Source organism: Physeter macrocephalus, chromosome 15, assembly GCF_002837175.3.
Source record: "Physeter macrocephalus isolate SW-GA chromosome 15, ASM283717v5, whole genome shotgun sequence".
NCBI lineage: Eukaryota > Metazoa > Chordata > Mammalia > Artiodactyla > Physeteridae > Physeter > Physeter macrocephalus.
In genome coordinates this window covers 25,118,415-25,142,534 of record NC_041228.1, presented here as the reverse complement: position 1 = coordinate 25,142,534, position 24,120 = coordinate 25,118,415, and the positions used below count along the sequence as shown (strand labels likewise).

The 24,120-nt window shown below is 33.2% G+C and overlaps 1 protein-coding gene across 3 annotated transcripts in view; it reads right to left on the bottom strand.

The window, feature by feature from the left end:
* CSMD3 (CUB and Sushi multiple domains 3) overlaps positions 1–24,120 on the bottom strand; it is a 1,193,315-nt gene that overhangs the window by 278,660 nt on the left and 890,535 nt on the right. For all 3 annotated transcript variants that reach the window (XM_024129404.1, XM_024129405.1, XM_028500327.1), the window contains one exon: positions 3,008–3,199. In XM_024129404.1, coding sequence (XP_023985172.1) covers positions 3,008–3,199 — 192 coding nt within the window. The remainder of the gene's footprint in view (positions 1–3,007; positions 3,200–24,120) is intronic.

The window sequence follows — 24,120 nt, the reverse complement described above, 5'->3', positions numbered from 1 at the left end:
ACTATTGATAATGATTTTACAATCTTAATTTTTCTCCCCTATTCAGTTTTGTGTCTACTGTCTTTCTCAGCAACCCACCCGTACTAATGTCTTTGTTATTTACCTTCATATTGAGTGCTGTTACTTTCCCTCTGGCAATGTCAAAGTAATCTTCACACTGTCAATTCTGTTAGAATGAATTCTATTAACTCTCTTAAAAATGACTGTCCTTCTGCTTGGTGTTTGCTATAAGGTTGACTACTTCTACATGCAAGCAAAATGCTTTATGCTCCAGTGTCTGAGACATAGACTTATAAAGTTTCTAAAAAGTTCAGGGTTTAATCTTTGGCATAGTATTTCCAATCATGGAGTTCTTTCTTATAAGTTTCAGAGGTCAAGTTTTCTGCAGCTTAGCAATTTTTCAGACATTCTTTTTTAAGGTTATTGTCTTCCTCAGAGAAGCTCTAATGCATATCCTCTCCTTAAACAATCTTTTCCTACCAAAAAATTATACACAGCACCACTGTCCTTACAAAAAATTCCCACAATCTGCTTAATTTAAGTAAAATTTGGTGTTTAACTTTTATTTTCTAGAATTATGACTTGCTGGCTAAAGTCTTGTCTACAAATGGAATTTTATAACAGTCTATCTCAAAATTCTTTACTCTTTTAACCTTTTGGATTTTCGAATTTTCTAGCATTTCAGTTTAAAGCTGTTCAATGTTTCAGAATTCTCTACATGACAACATTTGACATAATATAGCCTTTCTAGTAATTCTAATAAATAACACCGGTTTAACAGGTCTAAGAATCGCAATAAAACAAGAAGTTCCACAGTAAGTCTGTGGAGTTCTGTCATTTCCTCTTTACACAAAGAGTCTTTTTACAAGATACTCAGTCAAATTCCCATTAATTTGAATGTGGCATTTTAGTTTAATTGGCATTTTTTTAGGTTAACTGTCCAGTAAACGAAAACTTCATTGTTTCAGTCCTTTTTCCTTTGAAAATATTTTTTTCTCTGTATTTTTTCCTCTGCTTTTATGACTGTATTTATAGTAAATGTAAATTAATCGATGTTTGATGATTTAGAATTTTGCAGTGGTACATAGAGAGCAACATAGGTAAAAATGGAAATAATAAACTGTAAAGGAAAATATGGCTAAATCTGAACTGGCTCAACGTGTGCCCTTATTTTGTGCTTTTTTTATGTCCCTTTAATAAGATTTTTCCTTATCATCTGCTCCATTTTCTACAGAAGTCTACAACTATCTGTCTACTCCCTGTCTGGTTTGAGACTTTAGATGTGTTTTGTTCTGTGTATTGTGTTTTTTTAAATTCCAACATATAAAATACAAAAGATGTGATATGAATTCAGATTTTTTAGTTTTCACTTTACTAGAGAAGTTCACAAAAACAGGGAACTCTTCTGTCTTATTGTACTGCTAAATCCTCAATGCCTAGATCAACACATAGGACACACTAATGAATGTGAGTTTGCAGCTCTTGCATAAGAAGCATAAAATGGGGTAAAGTAAATCTGAATAACTGAGTGCTTGATTTGTTCACTTCTGACTGAGGTACTAAACACTCTTTTCCTATTATCATGTGACTCACTGGGAAATGATTATTCAAAATGTATTTATGAGTTAGATATAAAGTGAACAAAAATAAGGCTTTCTCTCCTAAAAGTGATAAATTTGCATGCTATAAGAAATACACTGAACAAGATATGGAATCTTCTCCCAAGGTGCTTGCAGTGTAGTAAGGGAAAGAATATGGTAAATAAAATTTTGAGTACACATAACGTACTTTGGGCAAACTGTATTATATATTCTAGATGATGCCAATTTTAAAACACTTGAGCTCAAGTTTTGAGATTAAACTAGCTGAATTTAAGAACCTTAATAACGAGATTTTTTTTAAAGATTATATAGCAAGTTTTCTCACTAGTTTTATTCCAAAGGTGGTATATACCTCTAACTTTTTCTCAGACCCAGTAGGGAAATAATATGTATCTTAATTTTCTAGAGTCTAACTTGGAGATTCAAGAATAGACCATGGATTCAAAAGGCAGAGAGTTGGAAGTATGAACCAAGCAGCTGCAAATCCTTAGATCATCAAAATAAAAACTGATAATTCATTTGGAATACATGGATTGAAGCGAAAGTCAAAGCTTTGAAACTCAAACATACGTTCTGATAGAATTTTCTTTCTTTGAAGGAATAACCATTATTGAGGCAAGATCAACCTGGTCCATTTTAAATACAGAGTCTAAATCCACTCTGTAAATTTTAAAAGCAGTGAATAACTACATTTGTATAGTAGATAGGGAAGATGAAGATTTTTCAAGAACTTTGATTCTATTTTTTCTTTTGAATTTTATTTTATTTATTTTTTTATACAGCAGGCTCTTATTAGTTATCTATTTTATACATATTAGTGTATATATGTCAATCCCAATCTCCCATATCAACCCACCATCACCATCCACCCTGCCACTTTCCCCCCTTGGTGTCCACACATTTGAAGAACTTTGATTCTTTACTGTTTTTTTTTTTTTTTTTTTTTTTTTTAGTGTTAGAACCACTGAGAATCTAATAAAATTAGAGACCCTCTCCTCAGGGGAAAAATAACAATGATTTACAATTTTGTGCATTTTTGGAGGGTCATAGACCTCTGAAATCTTATACTTCCATATAACCTATTCCAGAATACTGTTCTTAATTAATAACACTGAAACCAGTGTTTTGTTTTTGTTTTTGTTTTTGTTTTTTGCGGTACGTGGGCCTCTCACTGTTGTGGCCTCTCCCGTTGCGGAGCACAGGCTCCGGACGCGCAGGCTCAGCGGCCACGGCTCACGCGCCCAGCCGCTCTGCGGCACGTGGGATCTTCCCAGACCGGGGCACGAACCCTTGTCCCCTGCATCGGCAGGCGGACTCTCAACCACTGCGCCACCAGTGAAGTCCTGAAACCGTTTTTAACCATTGTTTTACACCTGTATAAAATTTTAATTATTCTAAATTCATACCTATACAAACTGGTGGGCTGGGCTGCCAGAAGTATCGATTTTCTACCTGAATGCAGGTTATTCTTTCCTCTCCTTGAAGCTCATATCCTGGGTCACATTGAAAAACAACAGTGTCCCCAGGTTCTCGTCCATCCCCATTTCGAGTCCCATTCATGGGAACCCCTGGGTCACGACATGCAGTGGCAACAGAACCTATGAAAAGACAGAAACAAACCTTTAGTTTTGATGCTCTCCAAAATCACCTTCAAAGTTCCAGATCTTATATTTGAGAAGCTTCCACATATCTATGTGCTTTTAGAAAATTAACTTTTAAAATGCTTGGGCCCTAATTCCCTGTGCTATACAATATCTCCTTGTTGCTTTTTTAATGGAGTATATAATCTGTAAAAACTATCTATGAATCACTATGCTGCACACCAGAAATTAATATAATATTGTAAATCAACTATACTTCAATTAAAAAATGCTTGGGCTAATTTTTAAATACCTGCACAATAAATACTTTTTAATTGTTTTTGGTAAATAATTTATGTGTTAACTTGCTTCAAGCAGGGACATGGCATTTTAGTAGCTAAATAATAAATTTACTCAAAATCTGTTTTTTGATACTCCATGAAAGACACTGTGAAGAGGATGAAAAGACAGCTGCAGACTGGAAGAACATATTTGCATGGGCTATATTCCACAAAGGACTTGTATCTGGAATATATAAAGAATTCTTAAAACTCAACTGTGAAAAAAAAAGAAAAACATCCAACTGGAAAATGGGCAAAAAACATTTCAATAAAGAGGATACCAGATGGCACATGAAAAAATGTTCAATATTATTAGCCATTAAGGAAATGCAATTTAAAACCACAATGAGATATTACTACATACCTATCAGATCAGCTAAAATAAAAAATATAGTAACACCAAATGCTGGCAAGATTCTGCAAAAAACTGTATTACTTATCCATTGCTGGTAGAAATGTAAAATCATACAGCCACTCTGGAAAGAAGATGGCACTTTCTTGCAAAAATAAATGTGCTTACCATAACCCAGTAATTGTACTCTTGCACATTCATTAAAGAGAAATAAAAACCTGAATGTGGATGTTCACAGGAATTTTATTTGTAATAGCTAAAAACTAGGAACAAACCACCTTCAACAGGTGAATCATTAAACTAAATTCATACCATGGAATACTGGTCAGTAATAAAAAAGGAATGATGATATACAAGACAGCTTGGATGGATCTGAAGGCAATTATGATGAGTAAAAAAAATGCAATAGCAAAATGTTTTATACTGTTTGCCTCTATTTATGTAACATTCTTGAATTGACAAAATTATGAAGTTGGAAAACGGATTGCTGGTTACCAAGAATTGTAGGGGGAGGGGATGGAAGGAGATGACTAGGACTATAAAACAGTAACTAGAAGGATCTTTGTGATGGAACCATACTGTGGTTTACCTCTGGTGGTGGTGATCAAATCTACATAAAACTATATACAAACTAAACATACACACAAAATTGAGCATATATAAAACTAATGAAATCTGAATAAGGTTCATAGATTGTTATCAATGTCAATTTTCTGCTTGTGTTATTGTGCTATAGTTATACAAGAAATCATCATTGGAGGAAATTGGGTAAAGGTATACAGGATCTCTATTATTTCTTACAATTTCATATAAATCTAAAATTATTTAAAAATTTCAAAAAGTTTAAAAAATCATAAGAGGAGACCATGGGACCACAGGAAAGCAACTGTTCTTCTATATACAGTATAGGGCACATTTAATAGTATAATTAACTACAATTATTCAGGTTAATGGAACAAGATATTACTTTGAATTACCACAAAGCAGATTTACCCTAAAGCGTATGATAATTAAGTATCAAGACAAAAAAGCTATTAAATTTTTCATTTAAGCTACTTATTAAACTATATTCATAAACGTAGGATTCAGCCCTTGTACAAATTATTTTTTAAACTGCATATTAAAGTAACTTCACAAATGGCTGGATTACAGACACATAACTGGTATTCACTCATTCATTCATTTACTAACAATATATTCCAGACACTGTGCTAGGTGCTAGGAATACAAAGAAGAAATAGGCAGACAAAAAACTGAACAGACTTCAAATTGTTCAAACTGCATAGCGGTGGCACCTACAAACAGATTCTGTTGTATACATCCCTAGTAGGTAAGTAAACAGGTACAAAGGTAGGTAGGTAGATACAGATAGATAGATAGATTCACCAATATACCAAACAATTTGTTACAATCTACCAGGTGTACTCTTTGTATTGATAGCTCATCTCCCGAATACTCATACACAGCAATGAAACCAGAGAATCTACACACAAATATTGTAATGTTCTGACTCTCAAAGTCATTTGGGAATCAAGAGGACCATATCAATTAAAAAACTGAAAAAAAACACAAAACTAATGTTGGTGGTATGTTAAGTCTGAGACTGCATAAAAGCAACAACAAAAAAGTGATATTATATATAATCACATATATATATATATACACACAAAACTGAACAGACTGCAAATTGTTTCATATATCTTTTCAGAAAGGGTAAAAAAAGGATATTTTTATTTTAAGTTTTTTAACATCTTTATTGGAATATAATGGCTTTACAATGGTGTGTTAGTTTCTGCTTTATAACAAAGTGAACCAGCTATATGTATGCATATCTCCCCATATCTCCTCCCTCTTGTGTCTCCCTCCCACTCTCCCTAACCCACCCCTCTAGGTGGTCACAAAGCACCGAGCTGATCTCCCTGTGCTATGTGGCTGCTTCCCACTAGCTACCTATTTTACATTTGGTAGCGTATATATATCCATGCCACTCTCTCACTTTGCCCCAGCTTACCCTTCCCCCTCCCCATGTCCTCAAGTCCATTCTCTATGTCTGCATCTTTATTCCTGTCCTGCCCCTAGGTTCTTCAGAACCTCTTTTTTTTTTTTTTAGATTCCATATATATGTGTTAACATATGGTATTTGTTTTTCTCTTTCTGACTTACTTCACTGTATGACAGACTCTAGGTCCATCCACCTCACTACAAATAACCCAATTTCATTTCTTTTTATGGCTGAGTAATATTCCATTGTATATATGTGCCACATCTTCTTTATCCATTCACCTGTCGATGGACACTTAGGTTGCTTCCATGTCCTGGCTACTGTAATAGAGCTGCAACGAACATTGTGGTACATGACTCTAAAAGGTTATTTTTAAAAGGGTTAATATTTAAAGGGTTACTTTTTAAAAAGGGTTACAAGATGTAGACTGCAAATGTTATTTTACCGACCACTTAAATTAAATCTATGTATCATTATACACATCATCAGAAATCCTAACAGATTTGCTTCATTTTACTTACAAACTAGTGTTTCTGAGCAATGGCCAAGGATGAAGACGTTACATGTATAATTCCTTTAATTCTCCTAGCAAACCAATGGGTCAAGTGTCATTATTGTTTTTATTTTAGAGATGAGAAAACTAAAGTTTAGGAAGATTAAGTAACCTGTTCAATATTACAAAAACTAAAGAGTGCAGAACCAAGGTTTGAACCCCAGTCAGTATGATTTCAGAAGCCAAACCCTTAAATGTTACACTAGACTGTCCTCTTCTACCTGTTAACTGTCCTAGAGATACATTTTCTTTCTCAGTTAAATATAATAAACCCCATTAAGAAATGATAAAAAATACAGAGATTTTATCCATAAATAGAAAAGCTACAGTGCACATAAATGTGTCCATCTTAAAAATATTCAATCTTCTTTCATTTGAGTTATTTTTGAGAAAGTTATTTTAGTTGTTAATAGAATAACAATCAGACTCATATTGGAGAATATTGAGGGAAGTGGGGCAGGGACTTGGTTCCAATTTCCAATTGGATTTGTTCTGTAATACCTATCAGTGTTCCTTAGCAGAACATCCATCAGGCATTACAAGGTCTGGCAATTATAATCTTTCAATATTGATAGACTTTTTTTTTGTAAATGCTTTTGTGATAAACTCAGTCATTAAGCTTTTCTTGAATTGCTCTGGAATGGTTTCCACCATCAGTTTCCACTAAAACTGATCTATGAATTGGTTTTACAATACAAAAGTGGAGCAGGATGTCCTACATACAAGATTTACAATTAGGATGTTTTAATTGGAAAGGAGTGATATAAATGTAAAATGTGCTACAGCTTTCAAGCTGAAAAGTAGAATGATATACAGATTATGAAAAATATTCTTTTGTTGTTGTTTTTGTCATTGTTGTAGAGGCTTCCGATGTGCTGGACTCTGCAAAAAGCTTGAAGCTTAATATGAACATTCTCAAAGTAAAAATGTACATATAACAGTGTTACAAAAACACTGAAATGAAAGCAGTTGTTATAACCATGTCTTACCAGAGTTTGAGGGAAAAAAGATGTTTTGGCCCTATTGTCAGAGTCACTGTGCTTAAAGATTTAAAGTGGAACCTAGTAGCTAAAATATAAAGGCTTCAATATGATAGGTAATATATAATATGTAAAAATATTCATTTGCCTTTGGGTCTGGTTGACTTGAAGGAGGAGAGGTGGTAAAACTGTACTCTTCCTTTTTCTCTCAACTAATAAATTACGAGTAAGATTTTAAAACACAATAGAGAATGATGGGGTTTAGTGAAAGACTAAATAAATTTTTTCTTCTCAAGTAATTACTTGAGTTCTGAAAGCAATTAGTTAAATACACACAGAAAGAATTACTTGCTGTGAATGCTATTGTCTTATTTTCTTTGCTTATTCAAAGTTTAATATCTATACTGGTTATACACTGTGTTTGTGGGTAGACAAAATTACATTAATTTTGGCATTGGTCGTTCTTCTTTTCTGTATTAAGTAGAAACTATAGCCACTGAAGAAAATAAATAAACATTTAAAAAGTCATGCTGTATCTTCTTGGAAATTAGGACTGAAATAATCTCACAAAATTAGAATGATTTACAAACAATTATATAATATTAGAACTTAAAAGTATTAGTCACATATGTAAAAATAGATTAAGAATTTTTATTTGACATTTTTTGTTTAATTTTGTGGAACATACAATTCTCAAGATATATAATTCTTATTTGCATTTTATTACTGTTGTTATACATATATTTTTAAGAAGATGTTTGTTCCTCTCTATTCTCTTCTACTGTGGAATAATATACAGGGTGTTTCTACAGAATAAGGACTTTTTTGCAATTAAGTATTTTAATTTATCAACTATTTTAAAGATATAAAAATTTAAAAAGTATATATTAGAAAATAATATACCTGCCACCAGTGTATTAAGATAGGTAATTTCTATTTATTATCTCAGTTTTTTAAGTCCAAATTACTTCAAATTTAATTGATGAAATGAATATCTGTTATTTGTTCTATTAGGTTTAAGTTTGTCATTTATTCCTGATTTTTCTTAACATAAATATGTAAAGTAAGCATAAATTCCAGCAAAGATAAAGGGTCTTAACAAACTTGTTATCTCACCTGCAATGATATCATGAAAGGAACATTCTATAAAGTGTATATAATAGGCTTATATGCTATCCTATCCAAATATATCTTGGATTTAGCTTTCAACACCTAATGAAATTGACTAAAAAAGATGACTTCCCTTCCTTGTCCCCACCCCCAAAAGAAATGGCCATTTACATTTTGGTTAGTCTAGAATAGGAATTATCAACTGGTTAGTCTGTTTCACAGCTGATTATTCAGTAAAAATAATAATAGCCAGAGGGAAAAGGTATATAAATAGAAGAGTATGTGACTAGTTAATATTGTCATTATGTAATATTTATTGGACACTTACTGTCTTTCAAACACTTGTACTATGATCTGTATCTCATTTGATTCACAAGAAGTCTGGGTACTATTAGTATCCATATTTTCCCAATGAGAAGATTGACGCTAAAAAAAGATAAGAAGCCTGACCAACATCACATAGTTACTTAAAGTGGATAAAGTGTCCTATGCAGACATGAGACCATTATCGAGGGACATTTCTTAAGTAAAAGTGATAGAGTGTTTACAAAAAAAAGGGCTGAAAGTGTGAACTATAGTATAAAGCTCAAGTGAAATAATGACTTCAATTGAAATTTCTAAAATATGTTATTAATCTTTATTGTCATTTTAAAATCAGAAGAGCAGCTACCTACCTGCCTATCATTCTGATTGGAATAGTCCAAAAACCTACATGTTTATAACACTTAGCTTTAAATGTATTAATTTCTTACTTTAAAAAATTACACAGATATTAACAATACAGTCTTATTCACAGGATTCCATTGGTGTATATTTTGTCAAACTGAAATAAATCTGTGTACCTAAGAAAGAGATGTAGTTGTTCAACGTGAAGGGCAGTCAGAATAGATACCAATAAAATAATGATGATTACTATTATTGTCTCTATTGAGAGCATACATTGTGCAAAACACTTAACTAGCAGCTAAGTTTATACTCTTAGGCTAAATCACAAATCGTTATGAAGTATTATTATCCCTACTTTAAATGGGTAAAATAAGCCTTCATGATATTAAATGTTTGCTCTTAGCAGAGTTGGAATTTGAATCAAGAAACAGCAGGGCTCTTAGCCATTAGAGTATACTGTCTCAGCACAAACCTATCCCATTACCAGATAAAACAATAAAAAGCCATGCCCTACTAATGGAACTTTGACAGTTGTTTATTAACAAAAGAATTGGGCAAAAAAGTTAGACCTACATTGAAACAGAAAGGCAAGAACAGTTTATAACCCTTCATTACACACAAAAATTTTCTTGCTCCTGATGCTTCACCATAAAGGGAAGCAGAAAAGAAAGACTCAAGGTTATTTTGCGGGTATTATTAGAAGTAATAAAAATAAAATTTAACCTGATATATGCCAAATTTAGCCATATATGTGTCAAATGGTATTAAGTAATTACAGTAACAAGAACATTTCCCCTCCAATTGTTTTTCTCATTCTTGCTCTTCCTGTCCTCTCTTTTTTTCTGATTTCTTTCCTTACAGTTCATTAAGAGAGTAGAAGCAATAAGACAGGCACACCCTCACCAAATCTCTGGCGTCTGCATCCATATTCTCTACTTCCTCTCCTGTAGCAGTGAAGAAGTTGCCCTTGCTCTATGTAAGGCTAACCCTAGTTCTTGTCCTGCTGGTATTAAAACCTTTCTATTTCTCAAGGACTTCATTCCTGAACATTTTTCATCTCTTCTGAATCACTAGGTTTTCCTTTTGTACTGGGTCATTCTCAAAAACATACAAATGTGGCTTACAACTTCCATCATAAATAAACAACCAAACTCCTCATTCCATTCCCATTCTCTTCCAACTATTTTTCTCATTTCCCTCCTTTCTTTAGTAGGAAACCTATTAAACATCTGTCCTGAGGGAGATATCTATACAACTGTCTCCAGTTTCATCTGCCATTCATCAGACATATTCACTAAACTGTCCTTGTTAAATCTAGGCTGCCAAATTCAATGATAACTTAGTGCCTTCTTTTTTCAGAAACATCTTAGCAACATTTGTCACAGCACTTCTTTTCTTGGCTTCTCAGTCATCAGACTGCTAGTTCTCTTTTCTGGCTTATTTGCTGCTCTTTTTGGTATCTTTTGCTATCTCTACCTTGTTAACCCAATGACTGAGAGTTGTAGTATCTCAGGGATTAGTTCTTAATGGTTCTGCTCCCATCTTTCTACAATTTCTCCTTGGATAACTTCACCTTATCCCATGGTTTTAAATGCTGTTTTTAGTTTAATGCTTCCCAAATTTATATATTCAGTCTTACTGTCTTTCCTGAGCTTCAGACCATTCTATTCAACTGCCTATTTAACTTCTTGTATATCTAACAGGTCCCTCAGCTTACCATGTCCAAAACACTTGCAAAATTATAAAATCTTTTAATTTTCAAATTTTTGTAAATGAAAATGTAAAAAATATTAAATTTTACCTGTGTATAAAATTTTTCCTATGCTACTGATATCAATAAGATCAAATAAATATTGTTCCATTTGAAAGTAAAAATTTCTCATTGCAAATTTATTTCTAATTTAATAGAATACCCAGATACAAATACTTTTGTTAGAAATAAATTCACCATAGAATGTAAAATCACTGACATAAGAAATAAACTGAACATTAGCAAACATACAAAATCTTGTAATTTTTACTTTATTTTTTATGCAAGTGATTTTTTTCTGTATGGTAGCATTTACTTCTAACAAAATGAATTTTTATATCTGGTTTTTATAATAAGTCAGAAATAAATTTGTAATGACAAACTTTTCCTTTAAAATTGAACTGTTTTTATTCCACCAAAACCCACTTGTATCCATAATAGTTTTTTCTTAAAAATTCTCATGACTCAGGGTGTGAAAAAAATAGATATGTAAAAGTAATACCATTTCATAACTACTTATCGTATACAGTAAAAATAATTTTTCAAGTATGTTATTCACATGCTAATTATATATGTGTATGTAAATTAAAAAATAGTTTATGCTCAAGTTAAGAAAGTTTACGTTAGCATTTCTTAGGAATTGTTTTTACAATGCTTTTAACCTTCACCAATAGTCTAAATCCACTGAAAGAATTACTGCATTTATTGTTAGCAACATGGGATATTACCAAATCAAGCATTGCTATACCCTAGGAATAAATTGTCCTTATATGTAAGAAATTGAAGCGAATCTTTCACAACAGTTAAAAATAGTTCATCAAGGATAAACAACAAGGTCCTACTGTACAGCAAAGGGGACTATATTCAATATCCTGTGATAGACTACAATGGAAAAGAATATATAAAAAAAGAATGTCTATATGTGTGTAACGGAGTCACTTTGCTGTACAGCAGAGACTGGCACAACACTGTAAATCAACTATACTTCAATGAAAAAAATAAAGTTCAAGTAATATGTGTGGGTGACTTCCCTGGTGGCGCAGTTGTTAAGAACCCGCCTGCCAGTGCAGGAGACATCGGTTTGAGCCTTGGTCCAGGAAGATCCCACATGCCACGGAGCAACTAAGCCCAAGCGCCCCAACTACTGAGCCTGTTTTCTAGAGCCCGAGAGCCACAACTACTCAGGCCACGTGCCACAACTACTGAAGCCCGTGTGCCTAGAGCACGTGCTCCGCGACAAGAGAAGCCACAGCAATAAGCCCGTGCACCGCAACGAAGACCCAACACAGCCATAAATAAATAAATAAATTTATTTTTTTAAAAAGTGTGTGAAATGAATGAATGGATGAATGAATGAACAAAATTACAACTAGTCATTTCAATGTATGCTTAAGGTTTGTTTATAATTTAGCATTTGTTTGACACTGGGAAACATTTATTCCAAGACTGCAGTAACAACATTTATATTACATTTTAATTTGCTTTAATTAATCTATCTGGATAATCTGAGGCTGTTTTCAGAACAATACTGATAGCACTAAATACTACAGAAAATGACTGAGTTCTCACCATTTTTACAACTCATCAGTACTGTAAATATACTTCTGACTTCTCATTTTATATTTGTTTCATCTAATTGAGAGTGTAATTTAATTGGAAATGCGCACCTCACCTAATACATATTTCACAGTCCTAACTAGCACATGTATAAGTTTCGACTATATTATGGATGATAATTCAGAGATAATGTCTGAATTACTATCTTGGTGACCTTGGGCAAATTAACAGTCCAGTTTGCTTATGGCATTGCTCTGTGCAACAAAGAATAAATACACTTAAATCACTCATAAGCTGTGCATCCTTTCCATTCAGAAAGTAGACTCTTTGGTATAAACTTGTTTATCTCAAGAACTTTCAAAAGAGGAAAACCTTAGATTCTATACAGTTGGATAAAATCAAAAGCAGAAAACTTGTACTGTAATCTGTACTGTTGTAAGAAAGAGACACTGACCAGGTTGTATTAGTTCCTTGAATTTTAACTGCCTCATCGGTAAAATTGACATAGTAATAATTTTTTACCTGCCTGATTTAGTATTAGAAAATAATCTTAAAGTTCTATTCTAACAATTATATTGTACAATTCTATGAAAATATAAACTCTGAGATAAATCTTTAAAGACCACTAGATTTTACTATTGACCATGTAGTTTGTCTAAGAAGTTGTTGTATATTTTTTTTCAATATGTCAAGAAACTTCAGCAAGGTCACAGTCCAGATTTTGGTATTCACAAGGCCTTGCACTCTTCCCTTCCAGTATTATTGCCTTATATTTTTGTATTGACTAAGAAATGACACGATATTCTCCACTTCAGGAAATCCACTATAAGGAAATCAAGCTGGGTAATGGGAATATTTAACCTGCAAGGAAATCCCATCTAGAATCAAATCAATCGGAAAATATGTGAAATGCAGATGGTACCCTAGAGGTGGATTTCATCCTGGAGAATTTTGCCCTTGAATGAGTGCTTGCTTTGTACAAGATCCATCAATTTTACAAAGAATGTTCAACATCATTATTAGGGCTACACTCTACTAGCTACTCAGTAACATGGCTATCTTTAGAATTTCATTATGTTTCTAAGGCTACATCTAATGATATGGCAAGTCAGGTTAAAGTAGATAGCAGCATGACAGAGCTTTTCCTCCTATCAACTCTGGAGGGAAACAAAGCTGCCAATGCAAAAGAAACCACAAAGCTAGTGTTATAATATATTCCAAGTACTTTATATAGAAATACCTTTTTTTTTTTTTTTTTGCGGTACGCGGGCCTCTCACTGCTGTGGCCTCTCCGGTTGCGGAGCACAGGCTCCGGATGCGCAGGCCCAGCGACCATGGCTCACGCGCCCAGCCGCGCCGCAGCATGTGGGATCCTCCCGGAGAGGGGCACAAACCCATGTCCCCTGCATCGGCAGGCGGACTCTCAACCACTGCGCCACCAGGGAAGCCCAGAAAAGCCTTTTTAAAATACATATTTACTCATTTATTTCACCAGGTAATTGTTGTGCACCCACTATAAGCCAAGTATGTTTTATACTGGGGATGAACTGTAATAAGAGCCAACACCGCCATACCATTATTGATTCTTGTGCTCTAATACATGGACAAAAGTGAAAATAAAATCACTGGTCTAATTTCTTTGAAATCAAAAGGCATGTTAGGTTGAAGACTGTCAAAGGTACCTAAACAGGAAACTGATTTTATATCCAAGGATTATATAGGATTATATAGAAGTCTAATTCAGAATTGAATTCTAATATTTGGAGATCACCAGAATTAATGAGCAAAAAAAGAGTAAAAACATATAAATATTGTTTTACATTAGTCTTGACTGACAGTATATAATACCAGTGTGCTTTTAATTTTACATTATTAAAAAATTTCCTACTCAATCAGATTCATTTAACATTTACTAAGTACTAAATACCAGGTACAATGCCAAGCTCTAGTGATACAAATATTAATAGGATAAACCTTGCGCTTCAAAGGAGCACAGTCTAAGAGGGACAGCAGATGTGTATATGTCTTTAATACAATAAAATGTTTATTAAAATCAGGTGACATTTGTCATTGAAAGTGAAAAATTGTGGGCATGAAATAAAAAGCTAAAAGTAATTTAAATTATGTAATTAAAAATATGTACTGATTTACCAAATTGATAATATTACATTGATGAATTTTTCAAAATAAGTATCTAGGCAAAAACTACTAAAAATAATTTCTAAAAAATTAAAATGCCATGTCTGTGCACACAAAAACATCTTTATATGAGTTAATTAAATATTAAAAATAAGATAAGCAAAATGATCATTTGTGGTACAAATGTACATTCTCTAATTGGTTTCCTAGACATATTTAAGGTCATTTTACTATTTTTCTTAAGTATGTGGTTTTCAATGTATTCTTATTTTTATTGGTATTGTTAAAGGTATTTTTAATACATTTTAAATCGTTGGCATGTTAACAGAGATCTCTACAGGCCATACTATTTTTAATTGAGAAAGGTTTTTCTTTATAGGTATTGAGGTATCTGGTAGGCTTAGGACTAATTCTTTAAAATAGAGGAAAGTTTCAATTTGATTTTATTTCATACAACAATGTGTAAATATTTCAGCTTAAGTATTTTCACAGATAGTAAATTTTTACTTCTTTTCAGATACCTTTCTTGACAAAAATTTTTATAATATAAAGTTACCTAGTTGTCTTAAATTATGATTTTTTTTGGAATAGTTCACTTGTAAGCTGTATAATTCTATGTTTTCTCAATTTTATTCCATTATAGTATAAAATATAAATTCAATCTGATTAAAAAATAAGAACATCAAAATATACTCTCTTTTCACAAGTCAAATCATGCTACAGGACAATAATAGTTGCAAATTTTAATTTTATACAGTGTTTTAACTTTTAACTTTCATAAAAATAGCATTTAAATGTCTTCCTATTTCCAAACTTTGTTTTCAATAATTATAATTCACCAAAATTTTCAAAAGCTGAAGATCTTTAACATGCCAATAACTGAATATTTTGATTAAAGATTTTCATATGATTTTAATATAAATCAACCAAATTTAAAGGTTTTATTTTCAAAAATTTCAAAACCATAGTAGGGCATTTTGGTTGATTATGAAAAAGAGTGCTTCAGAGATGCAAACTTTTCTAAGACTGAATGACAATGAGTAGCGAAAACAGAAGCTGGTACTGACATACTAAAGTTTATTTATTTTTGAATCAGCATTACTTTGTCATACACACAAAAAAATGTAATTCAATTATTTTGCTGTATATAAAAATATTTGTAAATTTTAATGACAGTTTTATTGTGATGGGTAGAATTTGCTTGGTTACAGTTATGAATTATATGTACACCACAACCAATTCTAAGTATATATCTGTTTCTTAATTTTATAAGAGCTTTGTTTTTCCCATGAAGTTGTGTGTCACCAAGATTTATATTTGTATTATTACCACAAAACAAATAGCCTTATCCTTAACACTATAATTTTAATATGTGATCTTTGTCTCATTTAAAAAATATTTAAAAGATAATTGTTTGCTTAAAGTTTAAAAAATGTATTGTGGGGCTTCCCTGGTGGCGCAGTGGTTGAGAGTCCCCCTGCCGATGCAGGGGACACGGGTTCGTGCCCCGGTCTGGGAGGATCCCACATGCCGCGGAGCGGCTGGGCCCGTGAGCCATGGCCACTGAGCCTGCGCGTCCGGAGCCTGTGCTCCGCCCCGGGACAGGCCACAACAGTGAGAGGCCCGCGTACTGCAAAAAAAAAAAAAAAAAAAAAAAAAGTATTGTGGTGTTAATATAAATAGAAGTAAGATAAATGGAAACAATAGTCCAGAGGAAAGAAGGGGGAAATGTAAATACACTGTCATTCTTACATTATATATGACAGTGTGTAATAGAAGTTAATGGTAGGTTTTGATCAAAGACGTATGCTATTAATATTAGAGCAAGTACACCCCCACCTCCAAAATGTTTAGCCAATAAGTTAATAGAGGGGAAGAAAATGATGGTGGAAATGCACAGTTGGGTCCAATAAAAGTAAATAACAATACGGCAGCCAAACCAAACCATAACAATTACACTATGTGTGAACGGTCTAATGATTTAAAGACTGCAATTCGGGGGAAGGGGAAGTTGGGACGAAGTGAGAGAGTAGCACTGACATATATACACTACCAAATGTAAAGTAGATGGCTTGTGGGAAGCTGCTGTATAGCACAGGGAGATCAGCTCGGTGCTTTGTGACCACCTAGAGGGGTGGGATAGGGAGGGTGGGAAGGAGATGCAAGAGGGAGGGGATATGGGGATATATGTATGCATATAACTGATTCACTTTGTTATACAGCAGAAACTAACACAACATGGTAAAGCAATTATGCTCCAATAAAGATGGAAAAAAAATAAAGACTACAAATAAAAGGCAGAAATCTTCAGACTGTATAAAAAAACAAGACTCAAGCAAGTACTATCTCAATCATGTGCTGTTTAAAGTAGAAACCTACTTTTAATATAAAGACACTAACAAGTTAAAAGGATGCTAAATGAAATACCATGCAACACTAATTATAAGATATTCGTATCAGACAATGCAAACTTCAAGACAAGGAAAATTACCAGAGAAAAATAAAGCTACTTCATTGTAATGAAACAGTCAACTCATTAAGAAGGTATAGCATCTCAAACGTACACACCTAGTAACATCTTCATGATACACAAACATGACAGGACATGATAAGATAGAAAGAATAAACCGGCAAATCCACAGTTGCTGTTGGGCATTTCAATGCTACTCTTTCTTTAGTGGATTTTTTAAAAAGTAGACAAAATATCAATAATTATATAGAACACTTGAAACACAATGCTATCAACCAACTGTATCTAATTGGTATTTAATTCACAATAATGGCAGGTGTACATTCTTTTCAAATGCACATGATCCTTTTAGAAAAATATATGCTGGACCATAAAATAAGTCTAAGTAAATTTAATTATTGAAACGTTAAAAGTGTAACTAAATTTATAATATGAGATGTTTCATCTTTATCACAATGAACTTTCAAAGACTATACTCTGCTTCATAAAATGGAGGTAAAAAGTAAAACTTTTGCTGGAATTAAAATATTTGAGGTGATTAATGCTACTGATGTGACATATAAGATTGGACTCATTTAACTATTTGGGAAGTTCTTCTGCTAAGGAAGCTGGCATGTTAACACTTTTCATATATGCAGAAGAGAATTTAGAACATAAAGTGATGAAATTAGTAGAGTTTTCATTTGTTCTAAATGAAAAGTCATGCTTTTTTTAAACAGATTTATGTCTTCTAGTTTTCACATGGTCAATGACACCACATGATCCCCATGTATGTTATCATACATCGTGTACAAGTTGCATTTTCATCAACGATTTTCTTTTATTTTAATTGAGATGTTACTGTTTTATTTTTTTTAACATCTTTATTGGAGTATAATTGCTTTACAATGGTGTGTTAGTTTCTGCTTTATAACAAAGTGAACCAGCTATACATATACATATATCCCCATATCTCCTCCCTCTTGCGTCTCCCTCCGACCCTCACTATCCCACCCCTCTAAGTGGTCACAAAGCACCTAGCTGACCTCCCTGTGCTATGTGGCTGCTTCCCACTAGCTATCGGTTTTACATTTGGTAGTGTATATATGTCCATGCCACTCTATCACTTCATCCCAGCTTACCCTTCCCCGCCCCTGTGTCCTCAAGTCCATTCTCTAGTAGGTCTGAGTCTTTATTCCTGTACTGCCCCTAGGTTCTTCATGACCTTTTTTTTTTTTTTAGATTACATATATATGTGTTAGCATACGGTATTTGTTTTTCGCTTTCTGACTTACTTCACTCTGTATGACAGACTCTTGTTATTGGGATTTTTGATGATTAGCACAACAAAATTAAAAAAAAAATTTGATGATTAGCAGACATTATGAGCAACTTGTATAAAATCCTTAATATGTAGGTAATAAAAGTCTAAGAACCATGTAGTTAATCCAAACATGTATTCCAACAACTTATCATATTAAAATTTGTAGGCAATTTGTTCATAAAATAAAAATACCAAGTATCAATATCTTAAAATATTTATATACTGTTAGGTCTAAATCTCATGTTTAATATCATATATACTACATTCTCAATCAAAATATCCCATCTTTCACATGAGGTTAACAAGTTATTAGGAAAAATTGGTCTATTAATACCAATGATATCAGGGTCCCAGGGATAAATCTAAAACCAGGGAGAAATTTTATTTAGGAAATAATTCAACTAAAAAGAACATAGCTATAGTAGATAGGTACTTTAAAATAATCATAATAATAATCAACTTAATACATCAGGTACTTTAAAATGACAAAGATGTTGTTAATGTATTATCATGGCTCCAAATCACCATTTAATTATGTTTCATATTTCAGAATATAAAATTGCCCCCTCTGTAGCTTAACAGAATGTTAATATAATATACAAGCCAAGGAAGTCTCCTTTTATTCTGTATTCTACTAATTGTTGATTGTATAGAAAAATAACCAATCAGTACATGATTTACCCTCTAAAAATATTTTTACAATTTACCTAAATATGTTTAATTGAAATGGGATCATGTGGAACTCCCCACTTTTTAAAAAATGTGTTTCTGGATGTACTAAAATGCTTTGATTCACAAATCATAATAAACAAAAATTCTTCTAGATCCTTTCCTGCTATCTTTTTGGATTTAGTTTCAAATTTTGCAAGAATAAGTTTGTCTGACATCCTTGTTGATCTCTGCTGGGTCTTCCTGACAGCCTCCTTCAACTGAACTTTCTTTTAGAAATCTTGGTGGAATTAAGCTTTCTTAAGAAATGAATATTCAGTACGTACTTTCTATCCCACTGCTGCCATAAATGTCTATTGTAAAATAATAAAACAGTATGATAAAATAAATAATTGCTAATTTATCCTATAAAATAAATAACAAACACTCATGGCAAGAACATTCAGACGACAGCTCTACAGCACATCTGTGCAACCTTTACTTCTATGCATATTTCAAGAATACATATTTCTCAGTGATTTGGCCAACTCATGGCCTGACAGCTTTATGTATCTTTCAAGCCACAGAATAGATTATGACATAACTTGCTGTTATACAAAATAGCTGGCAGGGCAACAGTATCAAATAGTTCTCCCGATACCATCTAAGATCAGAATGAGTTAGATGTTAATATCTGAGAATATTTTCATTTTATCTACAAGAGCCCTATATGCTACCCATGAAAGGGAAGTGTAAGTTACCTGGCATCCACAAAAGACTGGGAAATAGAGATGGGTTATCAGTATTTGTCTTTCAAAATTAATCATGTATTATAATTACCCTGAGCACTGGGAATCTATCTCACACACTACTAGATGAGATCAAACACAAAGACAATAGCTAATAAATACATCTTGGCTATTTAAACAGAACTATTAACAATGATACTTTGTTGAAAATGGAAAATACAGACCAAATGTCAAACAAGTCATGATACCAGGAAAACAGGCATAAACCAGGGCTGTCTTGGGCAAACGAGGATATACAGCCATTCTAATATAATACACACATAGTGCCAGGGCACTGCAGGAGTGACTAATTCTGCCTAGAAATTCATTAGTACTTAAAGTATCATTTGACCTGGGCCTTGGAAAATGACTAAGAATTTATGGATTTTTGAATGTGGACATAAGTGTTCCAGGAACATGGAAGAGAGTTTGCAAAAGAAGCAGAAATGTGAAAGGTCAATGTCTTTTCAGACAGTGCAGTTAGATGACTAGATGTATGTAACTGAATCGTGAGAGATGAAGCTGGCAGGTAATTTGGGTGCCAATTGTGGAGGCTTTAAATGTAATTCCACAGTTTTGAACTTATGACTGTGTAGCCATAAAAGAATTTTAAACAGAGGAGTGATGTTTGATTTATATTTTCAAAACATCAGTCAGGTGGAAATGTAGAGAAAAGTCTGGCTGGAGAGACAATGAAGTGAGTGGCTAGTCGACTGCTACAGCAGTGCAGGCAGTAATAATGGGGATGGGAACAAATGCAGGGGCACCATGCAGTCCTTTAAGGCCGGGAGACATCAACGTCTCATGACTAAGGAATCCATCTCCTTGAGAATTTTCAACAGTATAAGATATGGCCCTTGGTATTTTGTATTATCCAGCAAGGGCATATTCTTAACAGAGGTGTCAAAGAGTGAAGAGCACAGAAAATGCTCTGTCAAAATCAACTATTCTGTGGGCAAATGACAGCATGATACTTAAAGATGTCCTCCCTGAGGAACTAAAGTGGGTTGAGACAAGCAGATTACAAATTTAAGTAGGAGATATATATATAGAGGCTGACTGCTGAGAACCAAGGGCAGAACATAGGACAGCATGAGGTAGCCATGTCAGACTTAAGTAGCTGTGATTAAGCAGAAGAGTCTTGCAGAATATAACACCAAGAGGCAAAGCAAAAGACTACAAAGAATGAATAGATCATGAAATAGAAGGCATGAGGCTGCTGACAAGTGGCTTGACAGTGGTTATGAAGTTGGTATGTGACCTACATTTCAGTTAAATTCACTTTGCCCCAAGTTCACTGAAATCCATTTCATTGGTTGCATTTTGTTGCTTAAGACTGTTTTGCTGCTATTTCCTGACTCATTCCTTTTTAAATTTATTATTTGACACTCAGCTCTTTGCTCAAAACAGGCATTTTGGTGGTGCTGGTGGGTGGAATGGGAACAGAATGAAAATCTGACAATTAAAATAATGATACAAACTGATTTGGCTACTATTGTTCTAGTTTATGCCTGTTGTCCAGCTTAATGTTTAAGTGTCCCCTTTTACTCTCAAAAGTTATCTTAGATTTGAACAATAAATTACATGATCACCCTAAATAGAATGTTTGCTCTTTACAGACATTTAGAGAGGCAAAGTTCATATAATTAAAACATCTTCAGAACAATGAAATGATAAACCATGTTTTCACATCTTTATTTGGAGAAAAATTATAGCTAGTGCCTAGAGCATGGGCTGGAATTTGTCTTATAAAGAGAGGTCAGAGGATGTTTTAAAAAGAGATGGTTTTATAAACATTTAAAAATGTTTTATACAGAGGTCAGAAAATATTTTATAAAGAGGGGTCTTGGTGCTGAGTCTGGAAGAATGAGCAAGACTTAAGAAAAATATTTAAAGTAAAAGAAACTTTAGGGACAGAAAACAGTACAGGGTGTGTGTGTGTGTGTGTGTGTGTGTGTGTGTGTGTGTGTGTGTGTGTGTGTGTGTGTTTATGTAACTAAGAAGATTTGCCTAAGTGAAAAGAAAGATGCACTCGAGAAATAGCTGGAGATAAATATGCTTACTATCTGGTCCTTTAACAGACTCTCCTAGAATGAACGAATGAATAAATGGGTAACATGAGATAGATTTATCTTGGGAAAAGGAATTCAGGTAAAACACTCAAGTGGCAAATTTTGACCTGCAAGCCAAATTTGACCCATAGTCATGATTTATTGGACTACAGACCTTAATATTCTCTTTAAGATTAGTTGAGTTGTTTTCTTTGACAATTAGATGACTTTACATAAAACTCTTTATTTCAAGTTCCACTTTAAAATTAGTCTGTCTTCCTATAGGGCAAAATGACTTTAGCCAGAGGGGGCAACTGTCCCGTTTAAATGGGAATGTACACACTCCAGCTTTCCTTTATTCCTTTTCACTGCTTTACTTGTATAAATCATCTGCTTTTTGGAAGTGTGACCTTAGATGTGGTTCTTGTAAGCATAATCAGAAAGACAAGCTGATTAAATTGTAGAACTTCATTGTAACTAATAACGTATAATTAAAATGTTTGTATTTCCTCTAGAATATTTAAATAAGGATAGCAAAAGAGTAGTAATAACTGCTAAGCATTTACTATGCACCAGGCACAGTGTTAATCTCCTTTCAGACACAGGTGGATTTGAGTCATAGCTGCAGGCATCTGCTAGGGTGTGACCTTGAACAAATTAACTCACTTTCTGAACCTGTATTGTTTGGTAAGTGGGGATGATACAACATATCTCATATGGCTTCTGTGAGGATTAAATAGATCATACAAACTACTTATGGTTCTTGGCACCAAGCAAGACCTCATTCATGAAAAAACTATTTTCACATTTGAAATCTGAACACTTATAAAGCTGTATAGGCATAAGTTACATAAGATCTCCAACCCAGGGACTAATTTGCATTGATTGATGCTATTCACAATATATTAACTCTCCAGGTAATTTTATTTCAATGAATAGGTTTTTAGCCTCAGATCAGTAGTACACATTTCTATGCATCTTAAAAGAATATTATGGAGGCAGATTTATTAAAGCTCTGGTATGATACTTATTGTTTCCATAACTTTAATATGCCCTACAAATGCAATAAATATAAAAATGTATTGCTAATTTCACAGACAAATGTGCATTAAAAATTCCAGAAATGCATAAAAAGCAGTCTGTTTCTATTAATCAGATGTACTTGGCATTCACAAACAATAGCCTGAAGCACCTTTTCACATGACTGCATTCAGATATTTAATCACAAATAACCATTTAAGTGTAAAACCTTACTAATTTAAGGTAAATGAAAGGAGAGCTGTTGGTTGCCAAACTACCATTATAAATAACTGAAATTGAACAGCAATCATAAGCAGTTTGCTGACAAATTGTTGCTAACTTCAAAAAAAAGAGAGATAAACAGTAGAAAATAGAAGATATAAATATGAACAATGTTTCATTTATAAGTGTTTCAGAATTACAAGCCATTTATGTTCATTAATTACATAATCATTCTCTTATTTTTCATTCCTTTTTTCTTTGTCTCAAAAGATACACTAAGGGTACAAATTGAAAGATATTGACTCTGCTGATGTATACCTCTCTCACATGAGCTTTATTTATAACACCAAACAATTCATTTACTTTAGTCGATTATGCCAAACAACTGTCTTCCATGAACAAAAGGTCTGTCAAGTTAATTATATATTTGTATTGACCAGTTGTTAACCTAAAGTGGTATATTTTCGGCCAGTCATTAAAAAAGTCCTTCGTGCTTTTCCTAAAGGGTTCCAATTTTACATTTATTCATATAATGATAATAGTTCACTGGGCACCAACTACTTACTACTCAATACTAAGAACTGTGCACACGTGATCATGTTAAATCCTAATTATTTATGAGATGAGCATTATTATTCCTATGTGAATTAGAAAACTCAGACTCAGGTAATGAGGTGAGGTGTCCAAAGTCAGCAATTACTAAGAAGACAGGATTTGAATTAAGGCACATTTGAAGAATACTGGTTTGCACTCTTCTCATAGATGATGTTGGAAATCTCAATAAGTTTCAATTAATAGGACTTTTTAAGGCTATACAGTTAGAAGATCCCTTAGATAATTTTCTCAAAGAGATAATGTGTGTTGGTAATAAGAGTGAAAAACTAGCAACTAAAATTTTTGAGTTTTCATTTATTTTCTCCAGCCATTAAACCAAAATCCGCTTTACAGAACAACATGTATTTAACCACTTAGCAGTGCCATAAAAAG